The following is a 25,800-nucleotide window of genomic DNA, read 5'->3' on the forward strand; positions in this document are numbered from 1 at the left end:
AGACAACATAAGTTTCCACCTGAGAGTGCTGATCATCACATGTTCCCATTATGTGTGCGTGTGTGTATATGTGTGTGTAATTTTGGCGCCGTTAAGACAAGTGTGTTTGTGCATGTGACACTATCGAAGCAGTGTAATTGCGTGAGATCGCTTTAGTAAGTGTTTTTTTTTACCAAAAGGATTGTTTGGCTTGGCACCGATACAGATACGTATGTGTAGACTAATCACTCAGCCAGGCGATCAGTGGGCATATCCTGGCATTGTCCCGTTGAGTGTGTTTGATGGTGTCAGTCTGCAGGCTCCAAGTTGTGGACAGAAAGGCATTCTTTCCCTCTTGTCTGAACCTGGCAAGGGGAGTGGACTTAAGAGAAAGCCTATGAAAGTTGGGTTGGGTTCAGTCTTTGCTATAAAACTGAGCTTCCAGTGGGGCTGAAATTCTTCTTAGTTTAGCCAATGCTTGACCATCACATTACTTTATAATGTCCGGACTCTGCGAGGTCTTAACGTCGTGATTTGGGATAGTGTCTGCTGTTTCTGGAGTCTGGAACCATGGAGGTATGAGTACTTGGAGTTTATAGAAGTAAAAAAAAGGGGTTTTGAAGCAGGCCTAACATCGCACACAAAATAACACGATCTTTGTACATCAGACAATAAAGATATTAGTTTAAGCTGTGATGAAAATGAAAGCATATATGTTTATGTGTTCCAGGACTACATAAAGAGATATTTGCGAGGAATTTGGGTTTTCCTGCAGCTGACCTGTGAGTATTATATTGGAGAATATCCAGTTTCGTTTCTATCTTTACACCCAAAAAGTGACATATGTTACGTGCTTCATATGAAATCTCTTATAATTCTTCTTCAGCACACATCGGCATATCTGTGTACTCTGTTTGTGTGTGTTCAGCTTGTCTAGCGAGCATGACAGGGAGATGCAGTCTGTTTGGACGGCACCACGTTCACACATTCGATGGTGTTTTGTATGACTTTCCTGGAGACTGCAGCTACCTTCTGGCTGGGGACTGCAACCACCACTCCTTCACACTGCTGGGTGAGTCACGCTCAAATTCAATAAAGAGATTCAGAAAAAGATTTGAATTTTAATAGTGTGCCAGGCTTATCTTGTGTAGTTTAGTGTGTAATGCCTCGTTGATGCAATATGTTGGCTTTTGGAAACTGTTTACAAGTCATCTTCACTTTTAATTTTCTGTCTTATTTGGCAAAGTCTGCCATGGTGGTGGTACAAAGTAGTAACAGTGTGTTCAAAATGTGCTTTGGATCTGCAGGCGACTTTCAAAATGGCAAAAAAACTGGAGTCACGCTATTTTTGGGGGATGTCTTTGAGTTGCACCTTTCTGTAGACGGACGGCTCTCACAAGGAGAAAAAAGGTAGCACACTAGCGCTGTCATTCAGCATTAAGTTTGTGTGTATAAATATTGAAAGCTCCTCGCTATTTTGCTTCTGCAGGAGCTTGATTTATGCCGTCTTTTTTTTCTAGGCTGTCACTGCCCTATGCATCTCACTCTGTGTTTGTGGGCTCAGAGCTCGGCTTTTACAAGCTCTGGAGTGAGGAGTTTGGCTTCACTGTCACCATTGATAATGCTGCCAACATCGCCTTGACCCTGACCAAACGCCATGCAAACCACACCTGCGGGCTCTGTGGCAACTTCAACTCTATGACTGCCGATGAATATACTGCTCAGGAAGGTATGTGCGTGCTATACAGCCCACAAGATGCAACTGTGAGAAGAGTGAAACTAGGGAGAGTTTATTATTACTGGAATAGAGGAAACGATTTGAGTCACCAGCACTCAGCAACAGGAAGAGGAACAACCGAGTACAGGAAAAGATAAAGTAAAAGAAAGCAAAAGACACAGTTGTGGTAGGATGAGATTAAGAACAAATCTGTCAACTTGTTTGTCTCTCTGTCTGTGCGTGCCTGTGTATTTTTCAGGATTCCTAACAGAGGACACTTATGACTTTGCAAATTCGTGGGCAGTGAAGGGAGCTGATCAGTCCTGTCAGCGTGTGTCAAATCCATCAAAATCCTGTAACACAACAAAAGAAACTTCCACGGTGAGAGGGTAGTTAACACAAATGCACATGTTTAGATAGTAGGCGTGTCATGATATCTGATGTGTAGACACAAGTCATTAAATAAAAGCTTTGTACATTTCTCCTCACAATAAAAAAGGTATTTTACAGTGGTTCACTTCCTAACAAAGCACCTGATATTTCTTTGTGTGTATTATGCTCTAATTTGTCTTTGTTTCTTTTACTGTTAATATGCAATAGGTTATATTTTTTTGCACACACAGAAACTCATAAAGATTTGTAAATAAACATTTTTCTTTACAAACATATAATGTATATTTTAAAATCAGGTGGGTTTTGGAGTTAAAGTGCCAACTATAACCCCCATTGTCTTTGGTTGATGTCCAAATACATATTATTAGTCTCATTTACTATTCTATCTCTACTTTTAACTTTTATTCGACAAAGGTATAAATTGTGCTTAAATGTCTCATATTGTATCAGATCTCTGACTTAGGATTTTAGAAAGACTTGGCATTTTTAATACATCTGTTCTTTTTTATAAAGGCATTTTGGCTTTCATACACAGGATTAAGGTTCAATATGCTCAAATGGGGACGACAGCCCAGTCTCTTTAAAAAAAAAACAAACAGCTGGTAAGCGGACAGATCTGATAGGTGTGATTGCAACTCTGTAGCCTGTGCAGTCTTTGTGGGTGAGCAGATACGAAATAAAAACAGTTGGATTTTGAAAGAACATTTTGCACATGTGAAACACCCACATGTGAGAAAACTGTACAAATTTCATGTTAGTGTGAAACCATAGGATCCTATCAGCATCTCCTTCAGTTCACTACAAAACTGATGAATATGTATTCTTTCACTTTTATTCAAAATCTCAGTTTCTATCATTATGATATTGCCATTTTCACAATTTTCACCCACCAGATGTTAATCCACTCTTCCTCTTTTTTTGGCATTTAACATATTTTCTGATGAAGTTTCAGACATGGTTTCTATTCCCCATTTATTCAGCTGCACAGGTTGTTAGACCTAAAAAGAGGCAAACAACTTATTTTCTGCCTGTTTGTGCTTATGTGTAGATTTTGTCCAGCTGCAGCGTGTTGCAGACCTCTAGTGTGTTTCTCCACTGCGCCCACTTGGTCTCTCCCGAACCATTCCTGCTGCTGTGTCAGGAGGAGGCCTGTCACTGTGATCAGACAGGGCCCGAAGATTGTTACTGTCCAATCCTGCTGGAGTATGCTCGCACATGCCACGCTCATGGGATACTTCTTCGCGGCTGGTCGCAGGAAAGCCAGTGCTGTGAGTTTATTAGTTTATTAGTTCTATAAAATTAACAGCAGGTTCTAACATGACATGCATTATTTATATATGCTTTTCTTTTGTGTAAAGTCCCCAAATGTCCAATTGGCATGCAGTACAGTGAATGCACCAAGTCTTGCTCTACAACCTGCCATAGCCTCAACATCCAGGAGGTCTGCAAGGAAGAGTGTGTTGATGGCTGCACGTGTCCTGGTAACCCCTCGCTCACGATATCTCTCTCCTGTCTCCGTCTTACTGTTTCTAGTAGTAACATGGCATGCATGTGTGTTTCAGCTGGCAAGGTTTTGGATGGTAATCGCTGTGTTGAGGTATCCCAGTGTTCCTGTGCGCACATGGGAAAACATTTCCCACCAGGAGCCACGGTCTCTCAGGACTGCAACACCTGGTGAGAAAGCAGTGCAGGCGCAAATACACAGAAATAGTTACATAGAAAATATGCTTCCTTCAAACAAATGTCTCTTTTGTGCAGTGTGTGTCGTCACGGTTCATGGGAATGCACCAATGAAGGCTGTCCTGGTGAGAGAGATGAACAATAATACACACTCACTAATACTTTCGTTTGGGAAATATAATCCTCATTTCTGATGTCATATCCTTGTTGTTGGTGTGTAGGTGAATGCTTGGTTGTTGGCCAGTCTCACTTCAAGAGCTTTGACAACAAGTTCTTCACTTTTGCTGGCCACTGCCAGTATCTGCTGGCAAAGGACTGCTCACAAAATGAGTTTTCTATCATAATTGAAAATGTACAGGTAAAAGTGAGCTTTGGTTTTCAATGCAAAATATAATATAAATTTGGAATTTGGAATTTGTTCTTGCACTAACTACACAATTACACAAAGAATGACCCTGTTAGCGTTCTGTCACTCCCGTGTTGCCGGCTTTTCATCATTTACAGCATTTAGGTTGCTTTTTATCTTTCAGTGCGCTGATGATCAGGATGCTGTGTGCACACGCTCAGTGACTCTCAGTCTGCCCTCTCTGGAGGACATGACAGTCAAGCTGAAGCATGGAGGAATTGTTTCTGTCAACAGCATGAACATCCAGACCCCAATGCATAACGGTATGCTACTTTAAAGTGCATTTAAATGACCTTTTATGCATATAAGTTAAGTAAATATACCTGTAAGATGGTTATCCATATATGAGAGAAGCACTCTGACAGATTTCAGAATGGCAACACATTAGCTCTAACAGCACAGCTCTGCTGAGTACTTGCGTGAGTCGTTCATTAATATTAACTGATTTTAACCAGGCAGTTTTCTACGTGTGTCATTTGACAGGCCGTTTACATATCCAGAGATCTGTTCAGTCTTCAGTACGTGTAAAGTTTGGTGAGGACTTTCGTCTGGACTGGGATGGGCGGGGCCGTGTGCTTTTAAAGGTTAAAGAAGTTGTATATCTTAAAGATGTTTCCTTTCAATAACCCCTGTATGAAATGATGGGGAAAAAACTATCTTGAATTCTGTCTGCCTCCACAGCTGGGTCCACAATGGGCGGGCCGGACCTGTGGACTGTGTGGTAACTACAATGGTAACCAAGGTGATGATTTTTTGACTGGTTCTGGGCTGGTTGAGGCTAGTCCTCACTCTTTTGGCCAGGCTTGGAGGATCAATGGAGACTGTGAATCCACTCAGAAATTTGAAACTGATCCATGTGCCGTTAATCCGAAAAGAGGTATATAAACCCACACAGACAGACATCACTCCAGTAATGACTTAACACTAATCTTACGATACCTCGATACCAGTGCGCTTTGCAGAAGAGGCGTGTGCAGTGATGATGTCAGACGTGTTCAGTCCGTGCCACTTTCTGGTGAATCCCGGTCCGTTCCAGCAGTTCTGTCGTTATGATGTGTGTGCGTGTGGGGACGGTGAGGAGTGCCTCTGCTCGGCTTTGTCCGCCTATGCAGCTGCCTGCTCAGCAAGAGGAGTGCTGCTCAACTGGAGGTCTCCTTCGCTCTGTGGTAACACACACACACACACACACACACACACACACACACACACACACACACACACACACACTCACTCTCTCTCTCTCTCTCTCTCTCTCTCTCTCTCTCTCTCTCTCTTTCTGTGGTTTATTTAGAATCATTTTGTATGCATTTTTATTTATAGATCATTTCATTTTCTGTAATATTTTTAGATAATTTTACAAGCATGTCCTCTGCAGGATCTATGGTTTTCATTTATGTGTATGTTAGGGTCACCCTAAAATCTTGAGACTTTTGTGAATTTGAAGACTGCTTTGGATTACTGTCTTATTGTAGACATCATGTTTTTTTTTAAAGTTTTGGTTTCTTGACTGAATTTGCGGAATTTTACTGGAAACTATTCTTCCTCTTCCTGTGCAATGTTTCCTGTGCCACTGTCTGCTACAGCAAGCAGAATATATCCTCCCCCATGTTGGCAAAATGTTTCTTTCCTCAAATGGTGCCATTTCTTTCTCCTGATATATTTTTGTGGTTATTATGATTATTTAAGAACTAAATATGACATTGTTTTTCACCACTAAGTTTCAGATTTTTGTGGATTACGTGAGAGTGCTATTTATTTTCTGATAATGTTTCCATTCAGACCCGGTTTGTGCATTAGTGCTGCACAGTTCAATAGTGCAATATCTCTAATGGGTTAGTGAGAATAAATGACTAATCCTCCCTGATATGGTGTTCACAGCTCTGGAGTGCACAGGAGGACAGGTGTATGAGGCATGTGGGAGTGTGTGTGACCGGACTTGTGGTTCTCTGTCTGGCGCTGAGGCTGGCTGTGAGGGGGAGAGGGTGTGTGAGGAGGGCTGTTTCTGTCCCACTGGGAAGTACCTGAGTTCCTCAGGTGAATGTGTGACGGCTGACCAGTGCACCTGCCTGCATGATGGACAGCTCTACCAGCCTGATGATGTCTATGCAGATCACAACAGTATTTGGTCAGTGACTATGCATGCTTATGCAGAACTTTAAACTCTAAACAGCTGCTGTGGTTTACTGTTTTATCATTTTTGCCATCTTGTCTTTGCTTATGAGTGCAGCTACTGTGAGAAGGGCTCCATGCAGTGTAGCTCCACTGAAACGTCTTCATTGCTCTCTGACCTCTTCTATGATGATGACCCAGCACCATCCAGAGGTATAACTGAGTGTTTCAGTTCCCGAACCTTTTTCATGATAATGGCTAGTAAAAAACAAGCAGTTCTCATTAATAGTTCTCATTTGACAGTTGAACCCTGAACAACTTGATCAGTGTGTCTCGGGCAAATGTTTGATTTTTGTCATGAAGCTTGCTTGATTGTTTTTTTTTTTTTTAATTAATTCGTTTTTTTATGTATCCAGAGCGTCGGTCAACACAGTGCCCTCCTCCGCTCATTCGCGCAGAGTGTAATGCAGGAGAAAAGGGTCTGGAGTGTGCAAGAACCTGCCAAAATCTGGATCTGCCTTGTGTCAGTCTTGCTTGCATCCCAGGCTGCCTCTGTCCACCTGGCACTGTAGGTGGTTTGTTATGTTGTGTGCATGCTGTAAGTAACAAAGTGAACATATAAAGTGATTTGATTGATTAATCAAGCTGATTTCAGGTGCGTCACCGCAGAGAATGCATTACACCGGAGCAGTGTCCCTGTTACCATAACAACAGGCCATATGCAACAGGACAGACCATCTCTGTGGATTGCAACACCTGGTAAAATGCTTGTTAATATATTTGTCCATTAAAGGAAATACCTCTACTGTGTTTGCTTAGCAGGTGTCCTGTTTTGCAGTGTGTGCAAGAACAGAAAGTGGCAATGCACGGAGAAAGTGTGTGATGGTGTGTGCCGCACCGTGGGGGAAGGGCATTACATCACTTTTGATGGCTTAAAGTACTCTTTCCCTGGCCTCTGCCAGTATGTCCTAGTCCAGGTAAGAGACTGAGAAGGACTTCCAAAAAGGGCGCCAAAGTGAACTGCAGACTATGAAGTACATGCACTCTTTGTTAATCAGGTCCTGTCCTATCTTTCTCTACTTGCACATATCAATAGGATATGTGTAGTGGGGAAGACGGTTCCTTTAGGGTGCTGGTGGAAAACGAGGCCTGTGGAATTGTGGGACACCGCTGTGCAAAAGCTGTCACAATCTTCTACCAGGGAGGGTTAATAATAATGCAGCATGGAGAGGTAACACACAAACATTCATTTATACTGATTCACATCAACACATGCAACTTATTAAGTGATTTGTTGTATTAGTGCAAAGTCCAAATGGATTTATAATCTTGTAACATGTGAAAAAGTGTAAAACTTGAAATAATGTCTTTACTCTCGAGAGAGGCTATTAACCAAATATGTTGTTAACGTTAACTTACTTGAATATTTATCTAAAGACTGATATTCATTCATTCACAAAATTCATTCTAGATGTTTGGCTTTTAAACATTATATTTATAATTTAGGCATTTCAACAGTACAATTATTAGTGGAGGCTGTGTCATGGTCCTGGGCAATGTTGGCCCAGTATTCTTAGTTTTCGTGTGTTTTGTATTTTGTTCTTTATTTATGCCTTGGTTCCTAGGTTGTTCTGTTAAGATTACCCCCTGTGTGCCCCTCTGTGTATCTGTGAACCCTCGTTTCCCCTCCTTGTGTTTTATTCCATGTTTTCCCCAGCCCGTTATGTCTGTGCTCTCTCTCTCTTCCCGTCTGAACCTCTGTGTACTTCCTGTTTTACTTTGACAGTCTATCGTCAGTATGTGTCATGTTGCGTCCCCCTCAGTTCAGTTTCGCGTTCTCCGTCATGACTGTGTGCCCCTCCGTGTGTCTCCTCGTGAGTCAGTTCCTTTATGACTTCCCAGTTTAGGTTCATATTATTTTGTATCGCCTTCATCTTCTGTCAGCAATAAAGCTGTATTTTGAGTTCAGTCCTGTTTTCCCGTGAGTTTGCGTTTGGGTCCTCATCCTGCCTGCACACAGCCTAATCATGACAGGCTGTGGCTCAAGAGGTACAGCAGGTCATCTACAAATCGGAAGACTGGTGATTTGAGCTCTGGCTGCTCCAGTATATATGTATACAGTATACAATGCACTTAAACACCAAAAAACAAGGTGCTTGTGTGAATGAGACATGTTGTCTAAAGACCCTTGAGGGCTCAAGTACAGTAGAAACATGCAGTTTGATGCAAAACCACAAACTGCCTTGTATATTTCAGCAGTTAGATTCAACTAAAAGTTTTTTTAGTGTAATGTAAAGCAGGACACAAGTACATTTATAACTTGTGTCCTGCTTTACTCAGACACTCTGCAAACGAACTTAGTCAAGTTGTAAGCTTTTGAGACTTGACCTCTCAGTATCCCAAATGCACCTGTAATGATGACCTTTCTGTCTTTCAGGTGAAGATGAAGAGGCCGGTGCCGCAGGGCTCACAGGTGGAGATTGTCCGATCTGGTCACTTTTACACTCTGCAGCTGGGGAAACACATTTCCCTCAGCTGGGATATGGGAACCCGCCTCCTGGTTCACATCTCACCTGAATACAGGGTACTGATGTATTATGACTAATTGTGACCGCTTGAATCTTTTTCATTTTAGTCATAATATAAAATATTAAATATTATTGCGTGTAGGGTCGGGTGTGCGGCTTGTGTGGTAACTTTGATGGGAATGTAAACAACGACTTGATGAGCAGTAACCACCAGCTAGAGGTGGATTCTTCACACTTTGGGAACTCCTGGAAGGTCATTCCCAGCTGTGCTGATCTCACAAAGGTAAAGTCTAGACTTAAAGGGCTGGCTTGCTGAATGGAAAAATTTATATTTTCTCTCTACTCATAACTAATGTTAGGAAAATCTGCTGATGTTTTGTGTGTCTAAAAGAAAAAATATGTCACTATCAGTAGCTTAAAAATCCTATATCGGATGATTTCTAATATTTAGATCTATCTCTGAGCATTGTACTTCACCAGGACTGTTTGTGGGCTTACAGGGCGGAAAATTAGATTTCTTTCATTGTCAGCGTTATTCATTATATCCCACCGAGAAACATTAAAAATATATTTAGATCACAGTGACTGATCTACTTGAAAATCTCTGCAGGCAACCAACTCACAGTAGTGTAAAACTAAAATGAATCATTCGCATACATTTTTTATGTTATTACAATGAAATCAAGTATGGTGACGATTGCAGTTCTTTGCATATATTTCAGTAGTGCACTGGCACAGAATAGATAGAGACATTCTACAAGAAAATTCACAAAGAGATAAACTATGTCGCACCAATTTGCTGTTTTTATTTTATGTGTGTAGATACCTGCTCCTTGCACCGACAACATTGTCAAACTGGTAACAGTGGAGCAGTCGTGCCGTATCCTCACTGGTTCCCTCTTTAAAGAATGCAACAGTCAGGTGAGCAATTACAGGCAAACTTTAACTGATCAAGTGAGATGCTTTGGGTTTATACTCTTTACCCTCTACCTTTGCCTGTGTGTCTGTAGGTGGATGCAGAGCCTTATGTAGAGATGTGTGTGGAGGCAGCATGCTCGTGCCCATCAGTGGGTGACTGCCAGTGTTTCTGTGATGTTATTGCCGCCTATGCACAGGCTTGCTCAGAGAGTGGTGTATTCGTCAACTGGAGATCAAATGATCTTTGCCGTGAGTATGAAGAATTCATTATGATATAAAAAACACAAGTCATAACTGCTTGACCAAACTAACAAAAATAATTGAAGTCCCATCTAGTCGCATCTAGTTTTTTGTGCTAAAAGTCATGATTTTACTCAGAATATCAGAATGCAGATTGCACATTTTTATCAGTAGTCTAATATCACAATTATTATAAAGTTATCTTTATAATAATAAAGTTATTTTTTTGTAGCTAAGTGAAATGACTGAAAAGTGCATGCTACAATGTTCTGATTCCTTAGCACTGAGCTGTGAGGAGCTGAATCCTAGAATCCCAGGTGTAGGGGAGGAGTTATGTCAGTGGAGATACAATACCTGTGGTCCTGCCTGTCCAGTCACCTGCCAACATCCAGATCCCCTCCAGTGTTCGCTCACATGTGTGGAAGGCTGCCATGCCTACTGCCCTCCAGGTATCAACAAACACTAAATGAATGCTTTCAGGATTTATATATTGCACGAATATATTGTGGGGATTTTTACACTGACTTTGATGTTCTTAGGACAACTCCTGGATGAGGTGGCCATGCGATGTGTTGAACCCTCTCATTGTCAGGTGTGTATGCATGAGGGTCAAAGAATCTCCCATGGGAACAAGGTCATCCTGAATCACAATGACTCCGACCAGTGCAGGATATGGTAATACTTCATCACAACATTTCCTTATGAGTTTGAATATTTCGGTTTTCTGCTTCTCACCAGGCTTGGCTTACATAGAACCGAGGTTACCCTGGTAACCAAATGTTTGGTGATGAATGCTTTGCAATTATATTTCATGATGCTTTGTTGTTTCTTTACTATAGTCATTGTGACAAAAACACATTAAGCTGTGAAGCGTGTGCCTCCTCCACCATGTTCACAACTCCCACACCGACGCCCACCTATGGCACCTTCACAACAATTCCCTTCACCACGTTGATGCCTGAGGGCACGTGTGACCGTGCCATGGACCTAGCATTCTTACTGGATGGATCAGAAGCTCTGACTGAAGATGAATTTGAGGCTGCAAAACAGTTCATACTTGGGGTGGTTGAACGATTCCGCATGGGCTCAGCTCACACTCGAGCAACAGTGCTACTCTACCACTCTGGAGTCAAAACATATGATCTGCAGGTAGTTAAACACTGCACGCACGTGTGACTCAGCAAGTGGGTATTTTTGCACAAAATATGGAATATCTGCAAAATCTGTCTGTAAGGAGTTTAATTTTGGTGTGTTCATGAGTTTTGGTTGCGTTGATACAGAAACATGTGATACACATGTTTGTGTTGGTGTTCTAACTATCAGTAATTCATGTTTGAGTAAAATAAGAATGAAAAAGATTTTAAAGTGTTATTTCTGCTGTAATCAATCCAGTCAGAGTTAATACACTAAAAAAACATAAATTTGTATATACAGCCTTCTAAATTCAGCAAAAAAGTGGAAACTAAAATGCAACAGGAAGCAAGTGGATGCATTGAATAATGCTGATGACTAATCAAGCTTGGTAAAAAGCAGCTTTTTTGGCTCACTGAAACAGATTCATAGTAAAAGTCTACATGTGAATACTTGATCTACTATTTTTCCTCCCTCTCTTATGCCTCTAGGTTCAGAAGTGGATATTTAAGAAGACTGTGCGTGAGCTTCATTACACAGGAGGAGATGCCGCTTTCATGGATGAGGCCGTCAAATATCTGGCTATCAACATCTATGACAAGAACAAGCGTGAGAATGCCGGCCGCATTGCCATTATCTTGGCTGCTAGTCCCAACCCTCGCCCTATCCGTTCCATTGTAAAGATGCTCCGAAAGAAGGCCATCACCACCCTGACAGTGGCACTGGGTCCTGGGGTAGATATGTCACAAATTACTGAAATCTCCAAGGCCAATCCTGATAACAGGGCCTATGTGCTGAGCAGCACAGGTGAGCTGCCTGATCGGCTGCTGGAGCTGACAGATTACCTCTGCACCTTAGGAATGGAGCCCGAGGTGGTGAAACCTCCAGCACCAAAGACCACAGTGGGTAAACCTCAAAAGACCACGACCACCACTTCCCCAGTTCTTCATCTGGAGACAAAACCCACACGGCGCCTCCCCAACACTCCTGAAGCTACAGCACCGTCTGGCCTATCGCCCACTACCACATCGCCATCTGTTCTTTCTCCAACCAAAGATGTAACATTTATCATAGAAGGCTCTGATGCTGTTGGTGAAATAAACTTTAACAAGTCGCTCCTCTTCCTGGAGGAAGTTATCACAAAACTGACAGAGGAGGAGGAGTTGATTCGCATCACTGTGATCCAATACTCAGTGACAGTCACTGTGGAGATCAGTCGGTGGGAGATAAGGCAGCACAGAACCCGCCTGCTGGAACGCCTGAGGGAGGTTCGTTGGAGGGGTGGTAGTAAGACAAACACTGGAGCAGCTATCACTACCACTTTTCAAGAAATGGCTACGGTCCAGCCTTCTCTTCGTCCAACCCCACCTCAGCTGGTTTTCCTTGTGACAGAAAACCCACCAACTGACACAGTAACGCGCCCACCATCTACCAGCGTCCAGACTCATGTGTATCCCATTGGTGTTGGACCAAAGATACAAGAAATGGACTTGATTCAGTTCAGTTTTCCTCAGCGTCCATTAATGGTGGAGGACTACAGCCATCTGTCTAGCGTGGTCCACCGCATAGTCAACATCACACGCACCACAGTCAGACCCCGCTCACCAACACTGCCACCACTAGTTGTCCCAACACATGCCAGCTTGCCAGTCTCAGGTACCATAACAGAAATGTTTATTCTCATCAAACAGTCCTCAGGGATTTCTTAGTCTATATTAACTTGGAGTCTTATATTTGCACAGTGCCGTGTAAGAAGCCTCTGGATGTGCTGTTCCTGCTGAAGTCTGGAGGGCAGCTTGAGGACATGAAGACATTTGTTAAAGCTTTTATCAGTAATGCTGACATAGGTAGGTGTGATGCAGCTCTTATATGCAGATTTTTCTCACTGGTGTGTTGTTATTAATTTAGTTTGCAATCACTGTTTTTAGCAGGGGTTTTTTTCTTCAGAAATGCAGCATGTTTAAGGGCCAAATAGGCTCTAAGAAAAATATTGAAGTATGTCTTTTTCCCCAACTGATATTTACCAGATTTCCATGAGAACAATACAGTTACTAAATTGCTTTAGTTTATTCGTGTTAGATCAAATCATATATATATTTTTTAGCATTATTGACCTTGAAAGAACAATATTACTCATGTTTAAATTATTAAAGAAGCACCTTTCTACAGTGAGTTCTGTGTTTGTATGTGTGCAGGGCTCAGTGGCACTCTTGTGAGTGTTGTGCAGTATGGAGACACCAACACAGCAGAATTCCTATGGAGTGATCAACAGAGCAAATCAGACCTCCTGAGGATGGTGGAGAGAATTACTACAAGGACTCCTGCAGCCCCTAAACTAGGTAAAGGAGCTTGCTTAAACTAATATGCACACATATTTAGACAGATGCACAATCACATGCAGTCATTTTTCTCACTTTTTGCAGGGTCTGCATTGAGATTTGCTGTGCAGACATCGATCTCACCAATCAGTGGTGGAAGAGTTGGTGTAGCCAAGGCTGTGGTGATGCTGGTGATGGACAAATCAACTGATGATGTCGGGGAAGCAGCTAATGAGGCACTGGCAGCAGGTAATTAAATCATCATTAACACACTGGATACCTCAGTAAAAACTTCAGTTGGTATGTTTCCATCCTTCATCTTCCTCTGTTATAGCTGCGGTGTAGCTTCACTGATAAGATTGTCTTCCCTCAGGTGTATCAGTGTTCCCAATTGGGATTGGACCAGACTATGACAAGAGTGAACTTGGAGTGCTTGGTCGCCAGGGCAACCAAGACAACACTCTCCATCTGAACAGCATGGATCAGTTACTGATGTTGCTGACTCTGGACAGGAGTTACACAGAGAGAATCTGCAGAGGTGCTTACAGGCAGAGACACATACATTAAATCTTCATTACATAGCGATGATAGAAATTGACAGTAATGGAAATGTTATGTGCTCTGTTATATATATATATTTTATTTATTTTAAAATTGTATGTATTTTTTTAGCTGGTCCACCAGGAGTGTGTGTTGATGATAATGGAAATGAGAGAAAGGTGAGTACTGTCTGCTAGATACAACATTAATGTAACCTTTTACAAGATTTACTTTTAGCAAATTGTGCATTTCTCTCTACATGCCTTAGCCTGGTGAGTCATGGCTGCTGGAGGATGGCTGTCACTCCCTCCTCTGCCACCCCAGTGGGGCGGTGACAGTACAGAATCACAAAGTCAGCTGTGACAGATTGGAGCCTCCAGCCTGCAGAAACAACATGCCACCTGTTAAAGTCCAGGAGACTTGCAACTGCCACTGGGAATGCCCTTGTACGTACATCCAAAGGATCCAATAGCCTCTTAGGTCTAGTCCATCTATATAAAGTGTGGACTATTTGTGTACTTGCTGTTAACAATGAATGCTGGGAGCTAACATTCCTTTCTATTTATACTAAGTGTTAATAGAGCACAAGATTCTGGCTCCTGTACAAACACATGTTTTCCCTCCTGCCTCAAATGTATTGACAGGCATGTGTATGGGCAGCTCCACCAACCATGTAGTGAGGTTTGATGGCCTGGCACTTAGGCTGGATGGGGAGGGTTTGTGCTCCTATACACTTCTCACTGTCAGCAGAGGCTCCAGTGAAGGGTCAGAGGTCAAACTCCACACTGGACCTTGCCAAGACTCGGCAAACTACCACCAAGTCTGCATGAAAGCCATGGAGGTGATCCATGGCTCATATAGGGTGCTGCTGAAGGATGACATGACGGTAAGATATATGATATATGTTATGTTTAAGAAGTCTGCATTAACTGTAAGGATTTGCTCATTTATTTTGCATATGTTTATTTGAGCAGGCCATGATTGGAGAGGAAGAGCTTGCACTGCCGTGGCGGCACTCTGGCATTGAGCTGGTGCGTTATGGCGGAGTGATGCTGCAGCTGAAATCGGATCATGGCTACGTTCTGAGTTTCACACCTCAGAGCAATGAGTTTACCATCACATTACTCAGCTCCACTACGACGGGGCACACTGCTGGACTTTGCGGTAACTTATATTAAGAGCCCACATTTGTCAAATATATGACAAAAGTCAGCATGTCTCACCCAGTGGCTTTCTGTATTTGTCTTTTTATTCTGATAACTGCCCCAAATATTGTTTTATCAGGTGGCTGTGGGGAGGAGAAGTTGAATGTCCTTTCTTTACGCAATGGCACCTCGACCACCGACCAACCAGCTTTCATCTTAGACTGGACTGTAGCTGTAGAGCACGGTGTGTGCCTGCCAAGACGAAGGGCGGTGTGTGCATCTGGAGCGGCGATGGGATGTCAAGCTCTACGTTCCGAGGTGTTCGAACCATGCCATGCATATATTCCCGTTCAGGTTTTCCTCACCAAGTGTGAAGAGCAGGCATGTGAGGAGTCAGATGTGTGCGAGCTCATTTCAGCCTATGCACGCCTCTGTAGACAAAGAGGTGTGTGTGTGGACTGGAGGAGCCCTCACCTCTGCCGTGAGTAATTTTCTGATTTGAAGACGAGTTTATCTTCTACTCCAGTGAAAACATTTTAACACCTGAGCCTAGATCTAAACTTAACACTGTTCTGTGTTGCAGCGTTACAGTGCCCGAGTTCCATGGAGTATGATGCATGTCGGACAGGTTGCGTGCAGGACTGTGGTAGCATACAGTCATTGCCAGGCGACTGGTCGGTTGCTAGGAGTAACGAGTCATCCTGTATGGACACGCCGACTGAAGGCTGTTTCTGTGCTGAAGGCACAGTTTTGAATCAGGGACGGTGTATACCGCCAGAAGCATGTGGACAGTGTGTTGACCATCATGGGCACACATACACGGTGAGGCACAAAACAAGAAAAGTGTGACTGAATCTGCTAGGAAGCAGTGACGCAAAATCAAGTTCTTAGTTAAAATAAATAAACACATATGCTGTTGGAATACTATCAGGCAAACACTTAGAGAACAGGTTAGAGACTAAAATGTGATTTGATTGCCCTCTAGTGTTTATTTCTAATATGACCAACTTCACAACACGAGCCTGGTTTTGTCTGTGTTTGTACAGTATATGCAGAGTTGGGTACCAGAAGAGAACCCATGTTTGATTTGCATGTGTTTGGATCAGCAACGGATCAACTGCACTGACCGGCCCTGCAACGATGTCAGAAGTCAGAAACCCTTCTTTTGCTCCTCATTATGCTCTTTGCGTCTGCTTTTGTAGTGTTACTAAAGAAGAAGAAGAAAAACTGCCATCTTTTTTAAATTAATCATGTGTATCTGTTTGTAGCTCCAGTGTGTGGACCTTGTGAGGTCCTCAGAAAGAAGACAGAGTCCAAGTGCTGCCCAGAGTATGAGTGTGGTATGTAAAAAAGGATAGTCTCTATTTGCAACAAGGAGCAGCTTTACTATACTGTGTGGTCAGTCACTCAGTGTAGTTATTAAATTATTATGGTCCAAATAGCTCAACTTTAACTCCTAATAACTAATAACATAGTTATTCCTAATTCATTCCCCAGTATCTATCCTCATATTTTTATACTTTGTTGGATAGTGTTACCAAATGTATATCATGTGTCCAACTTGCAACACACTGAGCCATGCTGTCACTTTCCAGTTTGTGATCTAGTGAGCTGTTACCTGCCTGAGGTTCCCCGCTGTGAGGACGGTCAGACTGTGGTCCTGAAAAACCCCGGGGAATGTCAGCCTATACACGAGTGTGGTAAGTCATTAATACATTCTCTATGATGCTCCGGCCCCACGGGTAAACACACACATAGTCATGAAACAGAGCGCATGTTGACACAGCCGTATTCACCTCTTTTTCTGTCTCAGTGTGCAAAAAGGAAGAGTGTCCTCTTCAAGCTCCCCCCAATTGTACACCACATCGCCATCTGTCGGTGAGAAAGACAAAGTGCTGCGACGTGTTTGAATGTGACTGCAGCTGCCAAAACTCCACCCACACCTGTCCCACTGGGTTCATCACGTCCTCCACTACCAACGATTGTGGGTGCACAGAAACCAACTGCCTGCCAGACAAGGTGAGTGTATTTTTGGATTCAAATCTGAGTGCAATATGTTTGTTGTTTGTCCTGCAAGCTTTATGTCCTCTGTGTCTCTAGGTGTGTGTGGTTGGTGGAGTGGTTCACTCAGTGGGGAGTGAATGGGAGCAAGGTTGTGAGAAGTGCATCTGCACCGAGCTGCAGGACAAAGACACGTCTCTCCATGTTGCACAGTGCAAACCGCCTGTTTGTGACCGGGCCTGTCCTCTGGTGAGATTCACAGAGACACCAAAGACGCATATTTAGCTTGTGCTTCTAAAGTGATACATTCCTATATATATTTAATATGTATTTCAGGGCTCAACATACACTTCATCAGAAGGAGAGTGCTGTGGAAAGTGCACACCAACCAGCTGTGTGGAGTCAGGGGGAGAGATGCGAGGGGACACACTTATCAGTGGAAAGCTTAGACAAGTATGTGTGTGTAGAAATCAGACATGCCTGAAGGATATGTGCAAATAATTATTGCTGCATAATTATGAATCTCAAAGTGTTTGAGTCAGTGAGGGACAAGAAGTCACTCAGCAAACTGCTCTCCATCACTGACAACCCATTGCACCAACTCCAGTCCACTAGAGAGCCAGCAGAGCTCCTTCTCCACCGGACTTATTAAAGCCGACTGCCATAAAGAATGCTTCAGGAAATCCATCCTGCTATTCTCTATAAAGCCGTACAACATGTCTCCTTTTTGTACCACTATCAAACCTAGTGTACATGTTATTCATTAATGCTACAATGGCTTGCAAAAGTATTCGGCCCCCTTGAACTTTTCCACATTTTGTCACATCACAGCCACAAACATGAATCAATTTAAAAAAAAAAAAAAAGGAATTCCACGTGAAAGACCAATACAAAGTGGTGTACACGTGAGAAGTGGAACGAAAATCATACATGATTCCAAACATTTTTTTACAAATAAATAACTGCAAAGTGGGGTGTGCGTAATTATTCAGCCCCCTGAGTCAATACTTTTGCTGCAATTACAGCTGCCAGTCTTTTAGGGTATGTCTCTACCAGCTTTGCACATGTAGCAACTGAAATCCTTGCCCATTCTTCTTCGCAAAACAGCTCCAGCTCAGTCAGATTAGATGGACAGTGTTTGTGAACAGCAGGTTTCAGATCTTGCCACAGATTCTCGATTGGATTTAGATCTGGACTTTGACTGGGCCATTCTAACACATGGATATGTTTTGTTTTAAACCATTCCATTGTTGCCCTGGCTTTATGTTTAGGGTCGTTGTCCTGCTGGAAGGTGAACCTCCGCCCCAGTCTCAAGTCTTTTGCAGACTCCAAGAGGTTTTCTTCCAAGATTGCCCTGTATTTGGCTCCATCCATCTTCCCATCAACTCTGACCAGCTTCCCTGTCCCTGCTGAAGAGAAGCACCCCCAGAGCATGATGCTGCCACCACCATATTTGACAGTGGGGATGGTGTGTTCAGAGTCATGTTAGTTTTCCGCCACACATGGCGTTTTGCATTTTGGCCAAAAAGTTCCATTTTGGTCTCATCTGACCAGAGCAGCTTCTTCCACATGTTTGCTGTGTCCCCCACATGGCTTGTGGCAAACTGCAAACGGGACTTCTTATGGTTTTCTGTTAACAATGGCTTTCTTCTTGCCACTCTTCCATAAAGGCCAACTTTGTGCAGTGCACGACTAATAGCTATCCTATGGACAGATTCCCCCACCTGAGCTGTAGAGCTCTGCAGCTCGTCCAGAGTCACCATGGGCCTCTTGGCTGCATTTCTGATCAGCGCTCTCCTTGTTCGGCCTGTGAGTTTAGGTGGACGGCCTTGTCTTGGTAGGTTTACAGGTGTGCCATACTCCCTCCATTTCTGAATGATCGCTTGAACAGTGCTCCGTGGGATGATCAAGGCTTGGGAAATCTTTTTGTAGCCTAAGCCTGCTTTAAATTTCTCAATAACTTTATCCCTGACCTGTCTGGTGTGTTCTTTGGACTTCATGGTGTTGTTGCTCCCAATATCCTCTTAGACAACCTCTGAGGCCGTCACAGAGCAGCTGTATTTGTACTGACATTAGATTACACACAGGTGCACTCTGTTTAGTCATTAGCACTCATCAGGCAATATCTATGGGCAACTGACTGCACCCAGACCAAAGGGGGCTGAATAATTACGCACACCCCACTTTTCAGTTATTTATTTGTAAAAAAATGTTTGGAATCATGTATAATTTTCGTTCCACTTCTCATGTGTACACCACTTTGTGTTGGTCTTTCACGTGGAATTCCAATAAAATAGATTCATGTTTGTGGCTGTAATGTGACAAAATGTGGATAAGTTCATACTTTTGCAAGCCATTGTATTTGGAGTATTTGCCCTACTGCAAAAAAATAAGTCTTTTTTTTTGTCGTTTCTTTCACTTTATTTTTTATTGTCTTATTTTTTCACTGCTGCATATAAATTTATTACTACCTCACATAAGAAGGCATTCATCTTTCTATCGATCTAATTCTCATCTCTGTGTCGTCTTTAGGTGGGTGACAGATGGAAGTCTCCAGATAATAAATGTGTCTTACATCAGTGCATAAAAGTCAGAGATGAGGTGTTCATCTCTGCTTCAAATGTCAGCTGCTCGATTACGGATACTCCATCCTGCCCACTGGGGACTGAGTTACGCTGTGACACCGAGGACTGCTGCCCCCGCTGCCACTGTGGTAAACACACATACACACATAGACTTACTCAGAAGGCACACAGACAATCCAGTGCACCGGGTTAGGAAACTGCCCTTTAGCTCGCAAGCGATGCATGAATCATCAAGCTTGCATTCATCTAACTTTCCCTTCAGTCAAATCATCCACACAGTGTTTTCATAACAACTTGCAGTTGCAGTTTATGTCCAACAGATGACTCTGGTGTCATCCCAGAGATTGTTATCCTGATCTGACCTTACACAAACTGGGGATTGAATTACTTTTTAACAAACGACTGTGGAAATTATTTGTGCTTTTCTCTCTGCAGCTCCTGTGAACGCCTGTGTTCTCAACCACACGCTGATAGGGGTAAGTCATTCAGAGAAGTAGTAGCTGCCTTGGTATAAAAAAAAGACATTTGGAAATGATGTTTTATTTTGATATACTGTATATGTGTTTGTACAGGCAGGGGAGCAGCTGATGGTTGATGCGTGTACACGCTGTCAGTGTAGGATAGTGGATGGTCCAATCAGGAAATATGAACTGTCCTGCAGGAAAACAAGCTGTCCCTCTTGCCCCATGGTAGCCATCCTCAAATTATTTTGTCTGTTTTAACTCTTGTCATTTCTCATCCTCATCATAACCGATTAATACAATCACAAATCCACATTCCTTAATTGTCTGTTCGCATTCCTTCCCTGCTCATCATTAAACTGTAGCCACATCATCTTTCCATGATTCACTTTATTCACAAAGGTAAATAAGATGTTTTTTATTTAGAAAACAAAATCCAGGTATCTTATGTCTTTGTATTTGCAGTAGTAAACTCCCAATGTCTTTTTACATTAATGGACACTTAAAACTAACCTCCACATTTTTAGGGGTACACTCTGGAGAAGGAGGAAGGTACTTGCTGTGGTCGATGTGCTCCCACCGCCTGCTTCGTTCAACAACCAGATGGAAAACTCATCAGTGTGAAAGTAAGTCCTATGCAAACAAGATGATACCACGCTACAACTTCTGTTGTCTATTCTATGCAGTGCTATAGCTTATAATACTCTTTCATGCCAGTCGTACTGTTCGTGGCTACATACTGTAAGAATGAATCGTGTTCTTTCAGGTCAATACGACGAGCGAGAATGGTTGCACCTCATATACATGTGGTCTGAATAGTGAAGGAAATCTTGTGCTGCAGACCAAAGTGACAGCCTGCCCGTCTTTTAATCGCCAAGCTTGCTTAGACCAAGGGGTAAAGCTCTCATTGAGCGCACAGTATTCCCTTATCTATACCTTTTCTCCCAGGAATGTATGATAACATTGTCTCTCCTGTTTACTTTCCCAGGGAAAAGTCAGTCAAATTGGAACAACCTGCTGTGAGACGTGTGAGTTGAACTGTTCCCTTTGCAAGAGCAGTAAATTATCTTTTTTTTTAAATTATTTGGATCTTAACAATAGTGTGTGTGTGTGTGTGTGTGTGTGTGTAAAGGTACAGAGCCAGAGTGCCGAAAGACAGTGGGAAGGCTCGACTACATCAAGGTGGATGACTGCCAATCAGAGCACCAGATAGACCTGTACTACTGTGAGGTAAGATACACAGACACACACACACGCACACACATTTAAGAATGATTAAATCTTTTCCCCTGTAGGATTAACCTGCAAATTTGAGTGAAATCGTAACACTGTCCCTCACCATCCTGTCCTTTCTGTCTCCCTGTTGTTATGTGTACCCTTCCATCTGTCTGTCTTTCTGTCTGTCAGGGCAAATGTCGCAGTAAGTCCATGTACTCCCTGCAGAGGGCTGCTGTGGAGCAGGAGTGCGTTTGCTGTGCTGCGGTAGAGACAGAGCCTCTCAACGTTCCTGTCATGTGTGCCAATGGCACTCGTAGCCACCACACAATTCTGTCTGTAACCAAATGCGACTGTCTGTCCAGACACTGCACCTAGAGAGTGGAAGAAAAAGAATAGAAGACAGAGATTATAAAGGTTGATGCTTTGTGTTTATCCAAGAAAATGTAGCAGTATTAAAAAAAACTACCTTGACAAATAGCAATAAAACAAACTTACCTGTTTCTGTAAGCATCACCTTTTGTGTGTTGTTGTAATTTGATTATTTCTGTTGAAATGTATTCATAAAAACTACTGTTTGTTAAATGTTTGTATATAAACATGTGACATTTACTCTTTCACAGCGTTGCAGAATAAGTTTAATATACATTAAGTGCGAATCCAGAAACACCATGTTGCTCAAAAAGTGCAACTTTTACACTTGGGTGTTTTTTGTTTTTTTTTACTCAATTTAATTCAGCGCTACTGTGTCTTTACTGAGTTGCATGAAACTAGTGAGGGATTGGACAGTGAGATACAAAAATAAAACCGCTTTTCAATACGTTGCTCTTTAAAAACTGCCCCAAAATACACATGATACATACAATTCGTGTGACTGACTACACATCAGTATAACAAGGAAGTAATAATAAAAGTATTACAATAAATAATGCTTAGAACACTATGTAATGTACTCAAGGGAGCCAGTTTTGCTTTTATTTTCAATAGCAGGAAACATTCACTATGAATTTTTATGTCTTTTTTTAAGACCTTTTACATCTCCACTGCAGGTAGTTGAAGCAGGACAGTTAAAGTCAAAATAAGTGCTAATGTAAGTTTTTTATTTAAAATATTTTGTATTATCACTACTACATATGGCATTATATAATTTTTGACATTTTTTTCAGTGTCGTCTCAGAGCCTACAGAGGGTAGCCGAGGTTCAGTTTCAAGGGTCACTTGTAAACCCTTTCCCTCTTAGCTTACAAACACACACAGCTACACTCACACACCCCTCTTGTATCCAGTAATATGCTTCACACCTTCCTTCCGTTCAGTATGGAACGGTCAGGGAATTAGCCGTCTTGTGCTCGCGCAATAAGCCAGGGGTTGCGGGAGCGCGCGCGGATTGTCCACCATCTCAGCCCCTCAGGCTGTGCAAATCGCGCGTCTTGTCAATCATCTCCCTGGCGAAGACCTGATCCTCCGCGAGTACTGGTGAGTCCTCTTTTCGCTTTCTTTCATCGGAAGTGCAAATTTTAAAAAAAGCGCGCATCATTTTGCTATCCAGCACTGAGGCATATACAGGTATATCCTATGGTGTCCGATTTATAAGGGTCATTTGGACTTTACCACTCATTTATTTGCAAGTGTTTACAATACCCATGACTTGAGCTACTGCTACTGTTGAAATCCCCCGATGGATGTAGTGGTGCGTGTCAGTGTGCTGAGACTGTGTTTTTTTCCCCAAACCACCATCTGCGTGCGCACAACTGTTGCGCCAACGAGCATCCAATTAAACATATTTATCGAATCACCAAAGCAACTGCCCAGGGATTAATTAGTCAAAATGAAAATTAGATAATTTGATGACGTCTCTTGTCGATGTTTTTATGCTGATTTAGATTTAGGCTTCAATGATAGTCTGTAGGCTCGAGTGAAAGTTTGATGCAAGTCATTTTGAGCTCTCCTTGCTGTTGTTGTGCTGGAAAGTAACAAGCGGTTCTTTGAAATTAGCGATGGGTGGGTGCTTCAGGAGAGACAGTATTAGAGCAGCGCCACATTAAAGTTAGTGTGCAGGTACATCTGACCCCCCGGCGTCTCGGGTTGAGCTGTCAGCAAGCTTACAGGCCTATAAGCCCCATGCTGAGACACACGCAATTCTGTTGTCACTCCTCCGGTGCCTGCTTTAAAGTTACCAGGAAAGGAGGACATATACGTCATAAAACAGACTTGGGGGATAAAAGTCAGTAAAAAATATTCAAATAAATAAAACATGAGAAGAATATTAGTAGTCAGGGGCAATCACCACACTATCATTAAGATGCTAATTTATTGATTAAAAGATGAAATCCAAAAAGGATAATTTGGGGGAATAATATTCTCTTAGAAGAGAACTTCTTGACCAATTTTTTTTTTAATCCAGTTGTATTTTGTTTTTGTTTTTCTAGATCTGAGGTCTTAGTTTTGACCTAATAGCTGGAAAGAGGCATACATCTATAAGAGTGTTGTGGGAGGGGGAAACTGATGTCAGTGGTGGCTTTAGATGATGACAGAAGTGTGGGGAAGGTTTCAGGATCTACGAGAGGAAAGAGGAGAACTGTGTGAATCTAAATCTTAATTGTCACACAGAAAGGAGTTTTAGATGTGGTCCAGCACCCAAGCTCCAGGCTTAATATTTCCAGCAGATTAATGATGGACCTCTGTGGTATGTTAATGGGACATGATTAATTCGGTTAACTGCAAAGTGTGCATAAATATTATTATATATGAACAGTTTTAGCAAGAATCTCAGCCACAGAAGAAATGGCACTATGACTAATAAGCTAATTGAATAGGGCTCAAAATATGGAACATCCAATGGAAATGAAATTAAAACAACAAACCAGACCCTTTTGCAAAATTATTAGAGAGAAATCTAAAACACCCTACCTACATTACATAATTAAACAGACCAATCATAAATGTCCAATAGACCATGTGTAGTCAAACAGGAACATCAATATCTGTTTTGAATGTTTACTTTGTGCTAAAAATGCAGAAGAAAAGAAAGTAACCTGCAATTTTACCTGCAATGTCTTGCCAGTGTGTGTCAAGCTGTGTTTGCTGACTCTTGGATAACTGGGATTATCGTGGATGTTTGTGTATATGTGTAAGGGGATTGACTGTTGAAGTTGTTGTCGTTTTTGTTGTACTCATGCTGGTTTGTTGGCTGTTAGTGTAATTGTGTAACTGGAGGCTTAGTATTTTAGGTTGGTAGGACTTTAATACAATTTTACCAACATACAAAGTGTAATCATGATGCAAACATTGTGACCATTTTCGGTTCCAAGAAGTAATCTTAATATTTAAAACATTTAAATTTTCAAAATGTTGTGTTCAATCCTTCAGGTAATTTTCCAAGGAAAAGAAATAGCTGGCATTGTTTTTCTGAAGCTCTAATTGGTCAACAGATGAAAGGAATTATAACAAAACATCATCAGTTGGCAACCAAAACTCCAGAAAAAACAGAAGAAGATCCCCTGACCCCCAAAACATTTTTTTAGCGTAGCATCTGAGTAAAAAAATTTTTTTCTTTATATTGTACATCTTTATACAGTAGCACATCAATTATAGCCCTAACTAAGCAAATTACACTGAAAAACATGCTATGATAATTAAAAATATGACAATATACAAATAGTGATAAAGAAAATGTACTGTACTGATCATGCAGGGGGGAAAAACTACATATTGCTTAAAAAATCACTCAGACTGAATAAAGATTTCAAATCAAAACACATATTGAGATGTTTTGGTGACAACATAAAAGTTTTTAAATAGAAAAAGATTTTTTCAGATTTGACATGTTTTAACCTCTTATCAGTTTCAGAAACATAAATATAATAGTATCTCAAAGCACATGGACAATATTATATTGCATCGAAATGGACTGTAACTGTTTTTTGTCAGTTTTTTTGACATGTGATCTTATACTACTATGTTCAGCAATGCTAGTTTTTTCATTTTCCTGTGAGGGGATAGAAGGGAGGAATAAAAACAGAAAGCATTATACTTATTAAACACTTTTTTTTAGGAGAATTCATCAGACAGAGATGAAAGGATGATGCTGTTCTTGGCTGTGCAGAGTGAAATGTAAAGCCGCTGTTAAAATATTAGTCATAGTTTATTATAAAATGTGTTTGTTTTTTCAATTTACGTTTAAGAAAAACTAAATGGACTGTTACATCTTTTGAATAACTGAAGCTCGAAGAAAACAATAATAATGAAAGTGAAATTGACGTATTTAATCTTACGAGCTCTGATCCTGTTTCAGTGCATTAGTATGCACAAACGTGCTCAAAGCAAAGGTCAAATTCGCCTTTTGGTTTCACATGGGCCACAAACCTCACTGTCCTGGGTTGGTGATCACAATGTCTAACTCTTATAGCTGACTTTGTTGCTCTTTGCTATGCCT

At 41.8% G+C, this 25,800-nt stretch overlaps 1 protein-coding gene across 1 annotated transcript; it reads left to right on the forward strand.

Moving 5' to 3' along the window:
• The first annotated feature begins 443 nt into the window (after nt 1-443).
• On the forward strand, nt 444-21,986 carry vwf (von Willebrand factor). Its single transcript, XM_085461724.1, has 53 exons — nt 444-555; nt 710-761; nt 908-1,051; nt 1,287-1,389; nt 1,500-1,708; nt 1,956-2,077; nt 3,138-3,357; nt 3,448-3,570; nt 3,652-3,763; nt 3,848-3,894; nt 3,991-4,127; nt 4,300-4,438; nt 4,659-4,759; nt 4,857-5,052; nt 5,126-5,341; nt 6,054-6,300; nt 6,403-6,497; nt 6,701-6,852; nt 6,940-7,043; nt 7,123-7,261; nt 7,381-7,515; nt 8,722-8,868; nt 8,955-9,095; nt 9,635-9,733; nt 9,823-9,979; nt 10,252-10,419; nt 10,510-10,645; nt 10,810-11,119; nt 11,593-12,757; nt 12,844-12,948; nt 13,297-13,440; nt 13,525-13,668; nt 13,793-13,957; nt 14,092-14,138; nt 14,228-14,405; nt 14,604-14,845; nt 14,934-15,123; nt 15,244-15,585; nt 15,688-15,926; nt 16,151-16,253; nt 16,373-16,444; nt 16,700-16,804; nt 16,918-17,123; nt 17,205-17,354; nt 17,442-17,558; nt 19,638-19,818; nt 20,126-20,166; nt 20,263-20,379; nt 20,679-20,777; nt 20,918-21,046; nt 21,140-21,179; nt 21,284-21,381; nt 21,559-21,986. The coding sequence occupies exons 1-53, from the start codon at nt 550-552 to the stop codon at nt 21,742-21,744; spliced, it is 8,562 nt and encodes a 2,853-aa protein (XP_085317850.1). The 5' UTR covers nt 444-549; the 3' UTR covers nt 21,745-21,986.
• The last annotated feature ends 3,814 nt before the right edge of the window (nt 21,987-25,800 follow it).

The sequence above is a fragment of the Copadichromis virginalis genome, linkage group LG7 (assembly GCF_057382275.1).
Source record: "Copadichromis virginalis isolate Kocher_CV1m ecotype Utaka linkage group LG7, C_Virginalis_male_GT1.1, whole genome shotgun sequence".
Taxonomy (NCBI): Eukaryota; Metazoa; Chordata; class Actinopteri; order Cichliformes; family Cichlidae; genus Copadichromis; species Copadichromis virginalis.

Excerpts from the sequence above, each read along its gene's own strand:
- vwf (XM_085461724.1), top strand. Across the intron at positions 4,439-4,658 it reads CCAGACCCCAATGCATAACG|GCCGTTTACATATCCAGAGA; the intron begins GTATGCTACTTT and ends GTCATTTGACAG. Across the intron at positions 5,053-5,125 it reads TGCCGTTAATCCGAAAAGAG|TGCGCTTTGCAGAAGAGGCG; the intron begins GTATATAAACCC and ends CCTCGATACCAG.